Below are 18,069 nucleotides of genomic sequence, written 5' to 3'. Positions count from 1 at the left end.
AAGTCATATGCTCTGGAGGTATGATTATTTTCCCCCCCGCCCCCCCAGCATGTGTCAGTTTTCCTCAAGGTAGTCAGCTAATGAGGCACTATGCTACCTACTAGTGCATATGCCTACAGTTTTGTGCTGTTATTAGTTTTATGTCCTTCAAAAAAAAAAAAAAAAAAAGGCCAAGCTGAGCACTTCATTCAGTGTCAGGGTCTTCTATATTGTGCTTTCTCTGAATTGGAAAAGTGATAGTTTGGTGGGGGAAGTGGGATAAAAGAGGATAACTGGGACAAAATAGGTAAGTGTTGCAATCATCTTAGCTACAAATTACAGCTGATTTCAGGAATGCACTTCCTTGCTGATAAGTGGATATTCTGCCCGCAGGTACATGGAGGACCTGTCCCTCCTCTTTCCACACAAGACTGGAAATAATCTGTAATACAAAGTAAATACATTACTGTATCACTATCTTTTGTAACTGCACTTGCAGAAATGAGCTCCCCTGCTTTGGGCAGGGCAGGATGGGCAAGCAGCTGAGAGAAATGCTTTGGAGTTAAGGTGGAGCATTAGGACTAAGGCTTTCAGCTTTGGGATCCAAAAGTTAAAATTGGCTCACATAATACTTTTTTTTGAATGCACACTTATGGACTACTACAAGTAATTATTTAATACTGGGTTTTACTTGATACACTTTAATAGTTTATGGTGCTCTATCCTGCCTAGAAAATAGGATAATGAAATATGTTTATGAGAAAGTAATGCTATTGATGACTCTTCAAAGATACTTATCGTTGCAATGTTCTTCCTATTTTTATACACAGGGCTGTGGAACTGCTGATTGTTTAAAGATAGTCTGTCAAGTTGGCCACCTGGAAAGGGGAAAGAGTGCGATATTGTATTTAAAATCTCGCCTGTGGACCCAAACTTTTATGAATGTGAGTGCCTGTGTGTAGTCTGTCCCTGCTTCAGAAACACAAGAAGTAATTTTACAGCCATACGCAATACTAATTTTTTTTCTCACACAGAAAGAAAATCAGAATCACTCTTATTCTCTCAAATCATCTGCTTCGTTCAATGTTATAGAGTTCCCTTATAAGAACCTTTCCTTTGAAGATATCCACAATTCTACAATAGTAAGTTATTTATGTTTAGCTTGAGTTAGCATACATCATTACTTTGAAATTAATACAGCAATAAAGAATAGTAAAGATAAATATTTAGATTTATTTTCTTATTCAGTGGGATAGATTTGTTGCTGAATAGCTGCTTGTGACTTGGTTTAGTGCCAGTTTTATGAACTGTTTGATTCATATATTATTTTCAGTTGTATAATTGAGGGTAAAATAAAATGTTTTGCGTTAAAACTAGAGTTCAGCCATGGACTATTTGGAGCTTTAAAGCCTTAATTGATCCAACAGAAAAAGAAGTGATGGAAAACAGTACTAATTTTCTTGTTAATGCCCTTGTTAGAGAAATATTTGACTTGAAAATTTTCATCTATTGTAACAGCACATAGAGCTTGCATAATGGACCGTGTTCATATTATATAAAGCGCTGTATGAACATGAAACAAAAAGGCAATCTGTGTCCTAAGAATTTCCAAGAGAAAGGAGACAGGGTGCAGACAGAAAGAAAGAAATGGGCCATTCCATGGGGCTGTCAAATTAGAAGTTTTTAGTAGGCACTTTATTATAAAAGATCTTAAGAAGGGGGTTGAAAAAGAATAGTGATTGCTTATTTTTGAATATGGTTTCTAATGCATATTATTTACTATTTTTTACCTCCTAAGCCTTGTGGAGTTGATTTTTGTTTTGAGGAATACTGCCTTTTAAGAAAGAAGGAAAAGTCCTAAATTATTTTTGTTTATTTCTCAAACATTTCCAAAATCCTATACATGTACTGAAAATCATCAAACATTACAGAATACATACTGCCATGCTATCACTGACTTCAAAAAATCCCATAATTTTAACTAATTTGAAATTCCTATTAAATTTGGGTCAATAAAGCCTTTATGCCATCATGCATTTTCTATTAGTCTGTAGCTGTATACTCACATTGGAGAGAAAAATTAATTGGTGCTGGATTAGGATTATTTAAAACATTATAGCATGTACTTTTTAAATATGTACTTCTTAAACTGCATGAATGAACTCACTCTGTCATGGCTGTGCAAAATGTGATTTATTGTGTTTTTCTATTAGGTTACCACAAATATTACATGGGGCATTCAACCACAGCCTATGCCTGTGCCAGTGTGGGTTATAATTCTGGCTGTCCTAGCAGGATTATTGCTCTTGGCTGTTCTAGTGCTTGTTATGTACAGGGTAAGTGCTGTAATGTTTGGTTTTGTGTTGTTTTCTTTTCCTTTCCCCTACTAGTGATGTATTACTTCAAATAGTACAAGCAAATTGCAGAAATACCTTGGTTCCCTAATCATCTGAATCTGTTGACTTTTTGGATACATTTAAAAAAAAATTCAGCTTTGTTGGGAAGAAGTTGAATAAAAGATGATGTCTGTGATTGTGCTGAAGTACTCGGTTTAATTTTTTCAGTTGGTATTTATTGGTTTTGGAGGACTAAAATATGGAAAAAGAAAAATATAATATAACAGGATCTGGTGAAGAAGCAGTGAGAAGGATAAAGGAAGGGCCTATATTTTGAAAAGCAGAGTCACACAATTTCTTTGTTGTTCTCCAAATTACAGATGGGCTTCTTCAAACGTGTGAGACCACCTCAGGAAGAACAAGAAAGAGAACAACTGCAACCCCATGAGAATGGGGAAGGAACGTCAGAAGCTTAAGCAGAGTTTTATCTGTAAGACATTCTGAAACTTTAAAAAGCCTACATCGTAGTTACAAGTATTGGTTTCCCTCTTAAGGAAAAAACACTCATGACTGCACTGCTGCTGATGTCAAAAGGTATCAGCACCTGCAAAATAAGAGCAATATATATAAATCCTCCCTTTTGTATTAATCATGTTGACACATGGGACTAATGCATATGCACTGATTTGTGTGTAAGAAATTTAAATAATACATAGAGCTATGATTTTGCTTATTGGGATTAGGAGACATCTTTTTTCGATTCACAGACTGGCTTTACATGAATTCCTACACAGATTTCATTTATACTCTTTAAGCCAGCAGCTTCCATAGATACTTGCTGGACTACATGTTTTGATGGATTTTTGTTGTAGTACACTACACTTAATTTCCTAGCTCATGAAAGCTAGTTGCACAAAAACGAGTGTAGCTTGTTTTACAAAGCTGAAGAGTATTCTTTGACCCATTAATTCTGCTGATGATTATTTCCTCTTGCTCAAAAAATACAAAAGAGATTATTCAGTGGAATCATTAGCATCTGATTTCTTCTGCATCCCAGTTCCCCTTTCTGCCTAGTCATCTGTCCCCGGGGTCTTGCTGTTCTGCACAGTCTCCTGTTTCCCCTCTGGACTTCATGGATACTGCTCTCCCGATCCTAGGTCCCTTACCTTAGAGATCGAGGCTATAGAAACGGAAGTGAGAGGGAGAAAGCTGGGGATGTTGTACTCTCTAGGGGACCTAGTGAAAAGATGCAGGGCAAGATCCAAAGACTGTGCTGAGTATGAGTATTTCCATGGAGCAGGATAGATATGTCCCACAGAATTCTTGGCAGCGTGGATCCATTCAGGTACTGCCAGGGACAAGATGTTGGACTCCAGCTGCCAAAAGACATGTCTGATGTGAAAACCTATAGCTTTTATGCCCACAGATCAAACCTCCACAGGGCTTAAAGTTGAGTTTTCTTGGGTTGAACTTCCCTCTCTGGCAAAACAGTAGAGGGAATGTTTGTGACAAGTTACCTGACGCACCCTGGGGAAGCTGCTAATAATTCACACGTTCTGTAGTTTACCTTGTCCAAGTGCAGGATTGAGTACTACAGAGACTGTTTAAACTATGCTATCTGCCAGCCAAATGTATCTAGATTACATCAATACTTCAGCAGCACTCGCCCCTGCCCTGCCACTTGTCAATGAAGCAGAGTGTAGCCAGCAACATGAAAGGGGTTGATTAGCAAAGGTTGATTTGGCTTGTTAAATATTTATCTTGCACAAAAGACCCCATTACCAGAAAAGACACTAAGTATTTTCTGTTTCATTGTTGGCTTTTAAATGTACTAAACTTCAGTGAGTTAAAGCCAAGGGTTTAAATCTTTCTTATCTTACTTCCCTTAGTATTGGTCCAGTAAAATGAAGCCTCTTATACTTATGAAAGAACAGAAGAAGGTGGCCTATATGCATTTTGGTAACCATGTAACTGTTAGGAGGTTAGTTGGCTTGTAACCACATGTAGCTGTGCTGCAGAAATCTTAGAGTAGACCTACCTTATTTGAGATCTGTTTATTCTCCATTCAAAAAAAAGAATAAACTACATTATAAACTCCTTAAATGCAGCCACCTACAGAAAGGAAGGCTTCTACTATAATTATACCAGAGTGGTTTCTATGTTAACAAACTCTTAGAGGGACAAAAACTCGTTTTGGTTTGGTTTAGTATTGTGTGTTGCGTGTGTGTTTTTTGTTTTTTTTTTTTCCAAAGCTGTATCTCTCCCATAAATACTGCAATGCTCAGTAAACCCAAAATTATCTGAAATGAACGGTTCAATTCAACTTCCATTTCTGCATACTTTCTGAGATTTAAAATCCTCAAATGACTTTCAATGTTAAGTCCACTCTTTTTCACTGAACTGTGATGGCATTTGAGTCATTAAGAGAGACAGCACAAAGTTAATGTGGGAGCCAGTTTGTACTTCAGATATAGGCTTGCATATTTATCCATTTATGTGTTTTTGTTTTAGACTTTTTTTTTAAGTTTAGTTTATATGAGAGGGCACAAGGCAAAATTCTGGTTCCACTGAATTTTCAAGGTCTTCAGTGTGGTCAAGGTTTCATTCTTGTCTTTACTTCTAGTATTGTTACTACTAATATAGTAGAGACTCAGGAGTCAGGCTTTGATCCTTGCCTCAAAATGGGACTTTTATAAAACATAGGTTCATTTCACAGGCTTCTAGGCTTTTAGTTCACATACGTTGCCAATTGATTATCTATATGCGAGAGGATTGTTTTTACTCTGTCTTAATCTTAGTAAGTTAAGAGGTGTAAGACACTGTCAGTAGACAGGTAAAAGCTCTAACTCTTGTGTGTGTGCTTTTGTTACATGTACACACTGTGTTGACTTGAATTTCATTAGACTACTTGCATGTCTAGGCATTATAAGGAGATGGAAAGAAAAAAAAGCATGGTCAAGATCCCTTTGGCTCACATGGAAGGGGTACTACAGCCTTGTTAATGTCAGTGCTAACTACATCTTAATTTTACTGTGGCAACTGGAAACTTTTTGCTGGGTTTCAGGATAAAAAGGTACATTTTATTGGTACAACTGCTGTAGCTCTGGAAAGTTCCTTCTGTGTATTGAAATTACGTAAAGTAAGACTTATTTAAGTGATTTTTATTTTCTTACATTCTACTAGAAAATAATGGCTTCTCTATGTCTACTAATTTCCAGTTTAATTAGTTTAAAAAAACAAAACAAAACCCAGTAGCATAGGCAATTACAGCATACAGGTTACTTAAACACAGACATAACACCCCAAATTCAGTTTAATATTACATTTGAGTTTAGGAGAGATTCTGAACAGAATGCTTTTCTGAATGGGGATGAGGATGAAGGGGAATCTTTGGTTTTACATTCTAGATTTGGCAATAAGATTACAGAATATATACGCACTTGTGTTACTATAGATTTCCCAGTAGCTTACAGGCATTGATACATTCTTATAGCAAATATTTTAGTGATGTTGAAACTTAAAGAAACCTTTAAAAATGTATTTTGGAGTGAAATGAATGCCCCTAAGTCAAAACTGACGTGCGTAAGATGCATACTGCAAGTATAATAAAATGCAAGTATGGTAATAGATAATTGACTTAGTCCTCTTTTGAGAGTTATCTTACATAAACATAGCTTTATGTATATAAAAGCAGCAATTATGTAATTTTACTCTATGGAAACCTTTTAAAGAGCTAGATCTTTTATAAATGAATTACAAAATTCTATAACTAGTCCAGTTTGCAATTATTGCAGCATCTCATGATGCATATTAAAAGGTGATTTATATTGCAAAATGTGTATTATCTGGTACTATATTTGACAATATTTAGAAAATGTAAAGAGACGAACCTATTTTATACGTTTACATTTCTTTCAAGAAACACTACCAAAATCTGGATTCATTCTTAAGCATGACTGCAAAGTCAAACATGGAATACATTTATCAACATAAGCTGAAATCTTTGAGAAATATTCACAGATGTTAGTATCGAGTTTATGGATTATATATGTCCCACTTTTCTGTTTAAAATTTTGATTTACACATTGATCTTTGATTCACGTAATGCTTATGAAACTTTAAGAAAGTTTGTAATATTTTTCCCTTCTTTATAAATTCCAAGCAAACATCTTTAATACTTAGTACTTTCTAAAATTGTGTGCATGCTTAAATAGTCTTCATGGTAAACTTTCACAGGTATATTTTGAAAATATTTCAGCTGTATTCAGCATGTCCTTGGTGCTTTGAAGGATTCATGTTGCACTTTCAAAGCAGTATAGCAATAGATCTGTGTTCAGAAAAATGCCATGACCTGTGCAACTGTTCCTGAAGAGTGAGAGAAGACTTCCAGCATGGCTATCATTTGCGGGAATGAGAGAATAGATTTTTGCAACATTCTGGTCTGCTGATGGTTATCCTGGCATAGGTGCTGTGGTTTTTTTTTTTTCACACCCTTACAAATAGTCACAGGGTAGCATTAGCCCAGTGAAAATCTAGTTGGCTTTTGCCTTCAGTCCAGGCTGAGGCTATTCTATAGTTTAATGAAGCCATGGAAAACTTGACATTAATTTCAACTGGCTTTGAATTAGGCCCTTTGTGTTCAATGCTGCTGACTGTTAATGAGAAAAAAACAAGGACTTTAAAAGGAAAGTGGAAATCCCAAATGAGAAGGAAGGTGGCAGCCTGCAGATCTGTGGAGCCTTCTGCAAAGAAGGGTTTTTTTCATTTGTGTGTTTTTGAGGTAGGAGGAACTCATTAGCTTGGTTGTTGGTAGCCTCCTATCACGAAGAAATGCCACACTTGGGAGCATGATCACATGCTGAGCTCCGATAATTCTCATTGACTTCAGTGGGACCTGAACTCTTTGGTACTGAATCTCTAGCTTTTAATTCCCAAGTGCAATATAACATTATGATCGGATCTAATTCATTGCCAAGTTGTTTGTTAATTTTTGTTTGTCTAATAAGGGCTGTAGCATTTGTTGACTGGCAGTGGTCGATATTTTTAGGGACATTAACAAAACCAGTGTATTAAATTGAGGTGACAAATGAATGCTGTAGAAAGTTTTTGATCACCCACATTGGGTGAGACATGATGTATATTCTAAAGCTTATCTATTACTAACTCTTGAGTTATTAAGAATTGGTACAATGTTCTTTAAGTCCACTGTGGAAAATTTGACTAGAGACTCTATAATAATGGCTTTGAGTCTGTAGTGCTACTACTGTTTCATATGATTATGCTATTTAGAATTTCAGCGTATTTTTTCATTAAAAATCATAACAAAGGAAATTTAGGCTTATATGCGTTGACCTCCAAATCTTTTGTATTAATATTGACTAACTTGACTCTTGGCTTTTGCAAAGTATATGAAGATTTAATGTAGCATTTGAGTCTGCAAAAAACATTTTCAGGTTTAAGTGGCCCTTTCTAGTCCACGAAGGAAACGTATGTTTGTTGTGATACAAATACTTTGAAAATGTAACAGTTTATTTCTTAATAGTAGAATTTTTTGCATGGATTTTTGCTCGTGCATTAAATTAGTATAGCATTGTTTGCGTAAGCAGAAAATTAACTTACTAACAAGATGCTGCATTTTGGGTTTCTTAGTCATGTAAGATATATATTAATAAAACAGATGGGAATATTTTCAGCAACTATGAACTTGTTTCAAAGGCCTTCGGTACATTTAAAGAGAGCAATACACATTTGAAGTCACCTTATTGTTATTAAAATATAAATCTTGCAAAGAAATATGTGGCTATTGTAGCACAGTAATTTTGTATTGATATCAAATATAGCTGTTAAGCTATGGTTTTCTTTTCAGCTCATTCTTTTCATCCTAATTCAAAGTTAAAATGATTTTATTAGGTTATATTTTTATATATATGTATTCAATTTTAAAATATGATTGGACAAACAATTTGAGAAATGTTATTGTAAGTATTATGTTGATTCTGGTGATAAGAATTTTGGAATAAAATACCTCTGAATTAACATGTCTTCTCTGAATCTTTTCCAGGATTTTTTTTTTTTTAAACCATACATTTAATTCAGCTGAAAATATTTCATAATATATGTTTGTAACCCACAGTAATCTACTAAATATGAGAAGGTCACATCAAATAACTTTTAGCTTCTCAGCTAAGACAGCATGTATTAACCTCAAGTCAAAAGGATTTGTAACCACAAGCAAGCAAGAGATCTGTTCAGAAATTATTTTCTCTCGTCATCAGAAGACAATTTCCTACAAGAATTTCTGTATACCAAAAGTAATTTGTTCAGATTTCATAGTTGTTACATCACTGCAGATGGTCATTTTTTGCCCTTTTGTTAGGAAAATTCTGAAAGAGTATTTCTTTTCTTGTTGTATTATTAAATTAATTTTTTAGTTTTGAACACCTTCTAGTTAACAACTGTATTCATCTGTGAGTAGGGTGACAGTAAATATTTTGCTGGTCAAAATAAAGGGGTACACATGTCTTTAAATTTAATGTTTATCGTATGAAATTGAACATTATGTAGTTAAACACCATTTTTGCCTATTTTATTTCTTTATTAGAGTTGGAAAACTTCTTAAAGTAGTAGTTAGAAAAGAGCTCTGAACTACCTTTAAAGACTGCAGGAGTTACTGCTGGACATATTACCTCAAATAAATATTCAGGTAGGTGAAATAAAATACTTTGTAGTGGCTTTCTTTTTTTCAAAGAAAATTTGGTTAAGAAAACATAAGCCTGATCTATGCTTTTCTCTTTCTTTTTTTTTTTTCTCTGAAGTGGTCTTTACTGTATACTCTCTAGATGTGGTCCCTTCTCAGTAATTTATCTAAATACCTCACAAACTCTTAATTTCCGTATATTATTCCCATTTGGAAACCATCTTCCATAATAACATCTTTCATCATGCATTTAAGAGATTTAGTTCATAACTTTATAAATGAATAATTGTGATATTCACATCAACATTAATTTAACAAGTTGCAACTGCAAGTAGGTTCAACTGCTCTTCCCCAAATAAACTTTTTATTTCTAAAAGCGCAAGTCTATGAGCATTTGGAAATGAACATGTACATGATCCACACTTTCCCAATATCATATTACTCATTCATCATATGAATTCACTAAATTAACAGAGGAAGCAAATGGCTGAAAGTACTCAGATAGCTTTCTGTTGGACCCCTTTCCTCCATCTGAGCGCACATGTATAACACAGGCTGTGAGGGTGGAGATGCAGCCCATCTTTCTTTGCAATGTCCAGGTAAAAGGTTAAAGTAGGAACCTGTTTGAGAGGATGTTAGCTAGGCAAGCAAGCACTGAACAAGTATTTTCTAAACCAAAAAGGCAGTCTCTCCCTCCTCCTGAACTGTCATAGGCAAGTTCCAAATCAGGCACGATTGTTTTTATTTCTCTGCTTTTTGTGCTCTTTTTCTTACTTAAAGGTCATTCAAAAGAATTTTCATAAAGTTTTCATGGCAGGGTTTTGGGGGAGTGTTCTGGTGTTGCTGAAGAATAGGGAAACCAACCTAATTGAACTATTTTAAAGAAAAGTATAGAAGAGTACCTGCTGAAGAGGGTGTACGTTTCCCCATGCAGCATTATTCCGCAGGCAGTGATTATTCATAAGGCACGAGTGGGGGAAGTCAAGCAGTACATTTTTCCGTGATCCTAAAACATGCCAACAAACCCTCAGCAACTGTGATAAAAAGTAAATTGTATTTCCATAGCTTCAACATAAATCCTCAATCTGTATGAAGTAATTGTTAATGGCAATGAATCATTATATTTTACTGTAAAGACACTAAATTATAATGAAAAATAAGTTAGATTTTCTTTGTATCTGGTAAGAGATCTGTGAAAATAATCACTTTAACCTGACAGTTTCTCTTTAGAGGAATTTTGAAGAAACTTTTATTCACTATTCTAATGAGTTGAAAATGTAGGATCATCCAGTTGTGAATGTCCTTATTGTGAATATTTGCATCACTAAAGTCACAGTTTCAGCAGAGGCCTGACTTTCCCCCTGTAGTGGTCCTGCTCTGTGTTTAGCTGACAACCACGCGTGTTACAGGTGAGCTGGATTTGTCCAGGAGGGCTCCCTTTGCTCAGGTGCAGCAGTCTCTCCGCTGTGAACTACGTGAAGTAATTTTTACACGATCCTGCGCTAGGTTGTGTTTATAAGTGCATTCCAGTTCTACGTATGTTAATATACGTCCTTAATTCTAAAAATGCGATGGTTGATACCGTAACTATTACCGTGAATAAATATTCACGTAACTACGCCAGCGGCACGCCTGTCGCTGTAGCGCTGAAGCCGAGGCGGTGCTGCCGCCGCGGTGATGCTCGCCCGCCCCCAACGCCCCAGCCAAGCTGCTCCGCAAGCGCCGACCGGCTCCCAAAGGTCGGGCCCGTAACGCGGGCTGCCACAGGCGTTTTCACGCGTGCAGCGACAAGCGCCGCAGCTGCTTCACCTGCGGCGCCGCCGGGGCGGGCTGAGCTCGGCAGGGCGCCGCCGCCGCGGGCGGGCCCAACCGCCGCCGCCGGCCGTTAACGGCCGGGACGCGCCGCGGGCGGCGGGGGCAGCGCTCCGCACCTCCGTCGCGTCGGACGGAAGGGTCGGAACGGAACCGAACGGATGGGATGGGATGGGATGGCCTCACCTCGCCGCCGCCACCAGCCCAGGGCAGCAGCGGCAGCGGCACCGGCGCCGCGCCGTGCCGTGGAATGTCAACGGCCCCGGCGGCGCGCGGGGGCGCCGCCCCGTCACGCGGGCGGGGGCGGGGCAGGGGCGGGGGCGCGGGCCGCCGCTGCCCGCCGGGCGCCGCCGCCGCCGCGCGTGGGGGCGGCCGCTGCCGCCGCAGTCCTGCCGCCGCCGCCCGAGCGGCCGCCGCGGGAGCCGCTGGCCGCAGCCCCTCGCCCGCAATATGCCTCCGCGGCCCGCCGGCTGCTCGCCATGCCGGGGACCCGCGGGCGCCTCTCCTCGCTGCTCCTGGCGCTGGCGGCCGCGCTGCTGCTGCTGCTGAGGGGGCGGCTGCTCCCCGCCGCCGCCGCCGCCGCCGCCCGCAGCCGCCCCCAGCAGCAGCGGGCGGCGCTGCCGGGGGGCGCCGCGGCCGCCGCAGGTACCGACTCCGGCGGCGGCGGGCTGGGGGGCGGCGGCGGCGCGGGGCAGGTGCGGCGGGGCCGGGCGTGGGGCCTGGGGAAACGCGTTTGTGCGCGACCGGGCAAGGAGCGGGCTGCGTTTCGGGAGCGCAGAACGAGCGCCCGGGTTTATAACGAGGCCGAGGGCTGCGGCGGGAGCAGGGTCCATCTTTAATATCGCAGGGCCTGTGCGCGGCTGCGGGGGCGCCTCGCCGGCGCGCTGAGAACGTCCCCGGGCGGTCGCGTCGCGTCGCGTCGCGCGTGTGCGGGGGCCCGGCGCGGGGCCTGGGCCGAAGCGCCGCCGCCGCCCCCCGCCCTGCGCCCGGGCCCCGCGGCCTCGCGCCCTGCGCCCGGGCCGCCGCGGCCTCGCCGGAGCCGCGGAGCGGGCGGCGCGCGGAGCGCCGCGGCTGAAGCCTGTGGGATGCGCGATGGTGCCGCTGGGCTCGTTTGTTTCCGCGTCGCCTCTGCAGAACGAGGAGAGAAGTCGTTTTATCCAGCAGCTCTCAGTATGGAAATAACGTGCTTGTTTCAGCATCAGGCTTTGGTATTGCAGTCACACCTGCAAGGTTACCCGGTTGCAGAACTGGGGCAAGTGGTAAGGTTCTCTTTTATCACCTAGATTCAAAAAAAAAAAAAAAAAAAAAAAAAAAAAAACCACCATGTTACGAGGTCTTAAAGGATCAAATTAGGATAAAAACATTCTTTTTGTCATCACGTTGCCTTTCACAGAAGAATTTCAAAATGGTTTCAAGCATTAATTATTTAAGACCTTCTAGCACCAAGGCTCCATATGGGCAAACCACTTAAGCATATGTTTAACTGTGATTTTTCGCAAGCGTATATGCATGTTTCTGTTTCCAGTTGGTTTCAAGAAGATGCAAAATGAGCTTAGTTTTAGGCATATGCTTGATATTTTGCTGGAGTGAATCTCCTTTACAAGCCACCGAAGTATGCGTGTTAATTAGGAAATATAAGCAAAGATGCTGAATTATGGTCTCTGCTTGCAACTTCTTAAAGAGGTAGAACAAGAAAATAGCTTTTGTAGAATATGAACACAACTAATGGTGATTTTATGTATATATATGTGTGTGTGTGTGTGTGTGTGTCAGAAAACTTAAATTTTCCTGATGCACCCTTAAAATGCCTTGATTTGGCTGAGGTTTTCTTATTTTTTGTTTTTCAAAACCTTAAATGATAGGAATTTTTGAAAAGAGTATTGAGTGGAATGTTTGGCTTTTGATTTTCCTTCTGAACTGATGATTTTTTTCATTGTTTAGTACCTTACCCTGTTTTTCAGAGGAGTATACCATTAATCACCAAAGAACCCCTATTAAAATACATTGTCAGCATTTCCAGCATGTGCAGTTGCACGTTTTACTTATTAAGAATTGAATGATCTTGCAAAAAAAAACCAGACAGGTTTTGTAACTCACTCATCCTTTTTAGTGTCAGGTACCGATTTTATTTCAAGAAGCTATATTACCTTATTGCCTTCAGTGCTGGCAAAAATCTTTGGCACTAAATTTGATACCATTGCTATTGGTACACTGTTGCTGCAGTTACATAACTGTGTACTTAGCTGCTGTTGCTTTCCTTTATTTGCTTATTATGCTTTATAGGTTTTGATGTGTAAGAGTCCTGGAAGTGTTCTGTAGTACACAGCTTTCATGATCAATCTTAGTTTATTAATGTTAAAAATGATCATTTGTGCTGATCCTCAGTTATGTTTAAATGCAGTTACAGCTTTATTTCTCTTGTTGGGTACTGTATCTTGTTGGATACTCCATCTTTCAGCTTTTTAAATGATCTTGGTAATTTTTTCTTTATATAAAATTGAAAAGGCCTATATTGATTAATCTTTAAAAAAAGACTAACTCACTGTCATAAAGCTTTTATTAATCTGGAGGAGCTGCTAAATACCTTTGTATTTTGTGCTGTTAAGTACTTTCAGTAAAGTACTTGTGTAATTTTTGATATCATGATTTTTTGAAATTTTAAAAAGGGCCAGAGTTCAGATGTTTATCAGATATTAATGTTTGGGGTTTTTTTCCATAATAATCTCTTTTGATGGTATACCACCAAAAAGCAGGCAAGATAAATGACTGTTGCATTTCCAGCAGAAGACTGGCAGCAGGGTAATCCCTTAACAGGACTGTTTTGAAGAGCCCTAAGTTCGTTCCTGTAGCAGCTGCAGGCCCTGTGCTGGGAACTCCCAGGGCAGGCAGCGGCCTGGCTCCTGGCACGAGGAATCTGCCTGAATTTGGATTTACTCTATTTGTTTGTGACTCCAGTGTTGCAGATGGCAAGGAACCTTAACATCCTAAGATAGGGAGCGTGGAGAGCTAAGGTTTTGATTGGCAACCTTTTCTCGTTTGACATTCCTCTTTTGATACCCCTGTTATGTCCAAGCTAATTATGCAGCTTTACAGATCAGTTATCTCCTGGATTACAGGACTTCTGCCAGTGTAATTATTATGCTGTCTCAGAAAAGATGCTGAAGTCTGCGCAGCAGCGTACAAAGGTTTGGGGTGCTGACACATACATGTAGTGAGAAGGGACAGTTGCACATAATTGAATGGTTTCTTTTTTTTCCTCTCCTCTTTCTCCTCCCTTCAAAACAGCAGCAAAGCTACCACTGCCAAAAGAAATAACTAGATTTTAAAGACTAGGCAAAGAAGGCATGCGGAAGAAGGACTCGGTTCATGGAGTTACTCTGACTTGTGTTATGTCATGAATATAGCTGTTCTTTCAAACTTTAGAAAAAATATCCAGGAAGAGGGAGCCAGGCCTCTGTGGGTACCGTGGTGATTGCCAGAGTATCCCTGTCTTAGTTCCAGGTTATGTAAATGTGCAGTGAGTTTTTTGCTTTCTGTGTAGCAGTAGTTTTAGAAATCTCGACTCTGATATGCAGAAGTGATTAAGAGAAGTTAGTGGGAGCTTTGAATACTCAGAAGCTAGTAAATTATAATTCTGTCTTTGATTCAAAGCAAAACTGTTTTGGTTTTCCTTGTTATATTTATCCTTATCAAGATGTTGTCTTTACAGGCGATACAGAGATATGTTCATTAATGTGTGAGATCCAGAGGATATTCTGGGTGTGGTGCATTGTTGTTCTTTTTGTAATGCAGGTATTGTGCAATAAGCAAAACAGACCACTAACTGAATAAGTGATACTTAACTGCATCGGTTTTATAGCAAGTCTACCATGTGTACTGAATGAACAGGATTATTCTGGAAAAAACAGCCATTATGTGTATAGATGCTATCACATTATGTATAGACAACACATAGAATGACATACATTGTCTTAGTGCTGGAGTTATTTTCATTTTGCAACCTTAAATTAGATTTGAAATATGTTTTAAAATAGTTATTATTTCTTTAAGTTTTTGTCATAAAACTGCATGAAGTTCAGTGCTCTGAGTACCCTTCCATATCTTTTGAAATGCCAGTATACACAAGAAAAGACTTGCCATTATATTCATTCTAGACCATGCCCAATCCACTTCTTATTCCAGAATTTAGGGAAAAGAATTGGGGGGGGGGGGAGGTTGGCAGGTGGCATTGAATATGACAGGAAGATCAGCCTGATTTTTGGATGAGATGAAATTAAAAATGGTAGCAGGGTGAAATTAAAAAATGGTAACAGCTAATAGTAGTCCTGAACAAAGGAGGGGGGAGAACTGGAATGGCTGTGAATATTTATGCGGTTTGTTCCATTCATTGAGACTAATAAGACAAATACATGCTTGCCTGCAACACCTGAAGAAAATGAGATTCCTTGACTGCCTGTTGGAGGCAAATAACCAGAGCGGATGCTGCCTTTGGAATTTGAGTCTGTGCCCATTCCTCAGTAGTGTTTATTTGTATCTGGTGATGTTGCTATCTAATGTTCTAGACAAGAAAATTCTAGGTAAGATTTTTCTAAAGTCTTTGGTACACTGCCTTATTCTTTCTGATCATTCAAAGAGATAAAAGGAAGTGCAAAAAAGAGTTATCTGAGATACTGGTATAGAAGTATTTCTCTGACACATGTGTGACTTGTACTATTTTAATCTTTGTTTTCAGTGTTAGTTTCTAGTTCTGAAATATTTTTCCTAGTGGTTTATATTGGTGTGTAGGTACTGCTTAAGTATGTAGAGCAGCTTTTGGTTTTGATAGCTTGTTCTGTTAATGTGGGTTTGAATTTAGGGAGTGATACTACATAGTGATGCACCTTTTAAAATACATATACGCACACTGCTGTGGGAATGGTTTGTTTGTTGCTTCGTGGAGTAACCTTAAAGTTTTCTTTCTCTGTCTTCACTGGACAGGGGATTAGAAGGGCTGTAATAAATCCAGTTTTGTTTTGAAGCATTTGTTACAGTCAGAGAGAGATCCTGAGAAAACAAGTGAGAAGTTAAAAGATGTGTAGGAGATTCTGTAGCATTCCTATAAGGAAGGAAATTATTCAGCAATTTTCATGACTGTGTAAATTATGTAGGATGCAGCTCCTTCTCATGGAGTTAGGGCTGTCTAATTAGAGACTTGTGATCTGCTCTGGGGTTGAATTTTTCTGCAGCCAGCAGCGCAGCATTCTCAGCCAAGAGGTGTTAGAATATAATCAGTGTCATGGAAAAGATTTATTTTTAAGTTGTCAAAGCTTACAGGTTGTTTTTTATTGGGAGGTGGAGAAGATAGTTTGCAGTCTTTAAAATAAAAGAATGTTTTGATTGGTTTTAGATGTATCAGATGTAGACATTCAGTCTCAATCAATATGTATTTCTTATACAAAAAAAATTAATGAAATTTGGGGAGGCTAATTTTTAGTCAGGTGAAAAATTATTCTTTTGTTGTCAAATAGAACTCAAAAGTATTGCCTACCTACTCCAACAAAATGGTATCAGGCAAACAACAAGAACGATGCAAGCAACAAACTCCAGCAGCTCTGGAAATGCATTCAGAAAACTTGTCCTTTGATTTTGCTGCTCAATTTGTTCAGCTTAATTTGCAGCTGAGATTTGTAGTGATGATTTCTCAGCTAGGTGAAAAAGTATATAAGATTTAGACTTGTCTTGAGTTATGGGAGACATGGTCTTAAGTGACTTAGCTTTCTGTGCCACTGCAGGATATCTAGAAACAAATAATAACAAAGTAAAGCTTAGAGAAAAGGGTAGAGCAACAAAAAATCAGAGAGGGTATTAGGAAACTGAAGGGTGATAAAACATCTGCAATTTGGGTCAGAAATACATAATGAAAAGGAAATATGCATAGATAATTTGTGTCCATATGATCCATGACAGGTCACTCAGTTGCTAATAAAAGAAGTGGAGGATTTGGGGGATTTTCCTTCCCAGAACACAAATTTAGAAAAGTGTATTTTTTTTAATTTCAGGGAGAGATTTGATGAGATATAAGCAAAAGGGTACTGAGGGTTCTGAAGAGGTAAGCAGCTCTCCTGTACTGAAAGCTTCTTTTTTAATGAAACTCGTTATATATTATACAGCATCATGTTCTGTAATTCAGGAAACTTCATTTCAAGAAACTTTCGTTGATAGTTGTTTACCTAATAAAGAGCTGAGAGAAACAAGGGCAGAAATATGCATTAGTCATCACAGAAATAGGACCTACAATTACACCCTGACGAGAAGTGGCAGGATGCAAGAGTAATGAGTGATGGCAGGAAGCTACGTGTTGCGAGGTGGTAGTTTTTGCAGTTCTTATTTTTTTTGTTGAAGTTTCATTACTTTTCTCTAGTCTGTTGGCAGATGATATATCATCAAAGACCAACTGATATGTGAAAACATTCACAGAATTGCTGTCGGGCTGAAAAAGGCAGTTTCGGGGTTTGGGATACAACTGCTGATCTGTGTCATTGGGGATCTGTAGCATGCGTTATCTGTAAATTGGGTGATAGTAGAGGAAGTATTTGCAATCTGAGGCAAAGATCTGAGGGGAAGGCTTATTCAAAATAAGCTTAATTTTTGGTATGATCTGTCAAACTTAGAAAAATAGCGAGGGTCGCTTTAGCATCTTGAATGCTGTGTATTTTTTGTCTTCACTGTATCCTGCTGTTATGAATGGGGAACTGAGGCACAAAGGATGCATCTGTTCTGTCACATTGTTGTACTCCTGATTCTTTGTTTAATTTCTGAATTCCATTAATTGCTTCCTGAAACTACCAGATCTGCCTCCTCCTACCTACTTCTAGGTCCCCAGAGGTATTCCGGCATATCACATGTGCTCTTGCAAGGCCCTAGCACCTGAATAGTCATCTTCCACGCATGTCTACAAGAAGCTGTATCTAGCAAGCTGCAAAACAGCTATTGCATTTATTGCTTTACTTTTTTGGCACTGTAGTTGTTTTAGGAAAAATATGAGATTTGAAAGTAATTTTCCTGCTAGCACATGTTTGAAGGGAGGGTGTGAATGTGTGCAGCTTTACAAGTTGCTGAAATGGCCTCTGCTGGGAAACTTAGGTTTAGAAAGCTCAAGAGAAATTAATTATCTTCAGGAGCAGCTTAAACCTGCTGTCTGTAGGCCAGGTGTTTGGTAAGGAAGGCATCACTCAGGCTGTAACTCATCTTTTCAGATGGAATAGG

At 39.2% G+C, this 18,069-nt stretch overlaps 2 protein-coding genes and 1 long non-coding RNA gene across 6 annotated transcripts in view; 2 read left to right on the top strand and 1 right to left on the bottom strand.

The window, feature by feature from the left end:
* ITGAV (integrin subunit alpha V) overlaps positions 1 to 18,069 on the top strand; it is a 66,082-nt gene that overhangs the window by 43,825 nt on the left and 4,188 nt on the right. For 2 of the 4 annotated variants that reach the window (XM_067298960.1, XM_067298957.1), the window contains exons 27-30: positions 810 to 923; positions 1,014 to 1,121; positions 2,193 to 2,315; positions 2,696 to 8,351. In XM_067298960.1, coding sequence (XP_067155061.1) covers positions 810 to 923; positions 1,014 to 1,121; positions 2,193 to 2,315; positions 2,696 to 2,791 — 441 coding nt within the window. In that variant the 3' untranslated portion in view covers positions 2,792 to 8,351. Of the gene's footprint in view, positions 1 to 809; positions 924 to 1,013; positions 1,122 to 2,192; positions 2,316 to 2,695; positions 8,352 to 8,916; positions 9,203 to 18,069 lie in introns of those variants that run through there. The other 2 variants (XM_067298958.1, XM_067298959.1) reach the window with 2 other exon arrangements.
* On the bottom strand, positions 225 to 11,089 carry LOC136992345 (uncharacterized). The gene is made up of 3 exons (XR_010884551.1): positions 11,011 to 11,089; positions 9,915 to 10,018; positions 225 to 421 (listed from the first exon to the last, which is right to left on the bottom strand). It is a non-coding gene; the product is annotated as an uncharacterized lncRNA (long non-coding RNA).
* Positions 11,241 to 18,069, top strand: part of FAM171B (family with sequence similarity 171 member B) — a gene marked incomplete at its 5' end in the record, with an annotated part of 29,786 nt that continues 22,957 nt past the window's right edge. Inside the window, one exon of the mRNA XM_067298625.1 lies at positions 11,241 to 11,469. Within this exon, the coding sequence (XP_067154726.1) occupies positions 11,241 to 11,469 (229 nt within the window). The remainder of the gene's footprint in view (positions 11,470 to 18,069) is intronic.

The sequence above is a fragment of the Apteryx mantelli genome, chromosome 6 (assembly GCF_036417845.1).
Source record: "Apteryx mantelli isolate bAptMan1 chromosome 6, bAptMan1.hap1, whole genome shotgun sequence".
Lineage (NCBI taxonomy): Eukaryota > Metazoa > Chordata > Aves > Apterygiformes > Apterygidae > Apteryx > Apteryx mantelli.
The sequence above is the reverse complement of the archived record's forward strand: the minus strand, read 5'-3'. Positions and strand labels throughout refer to the sequence as shown.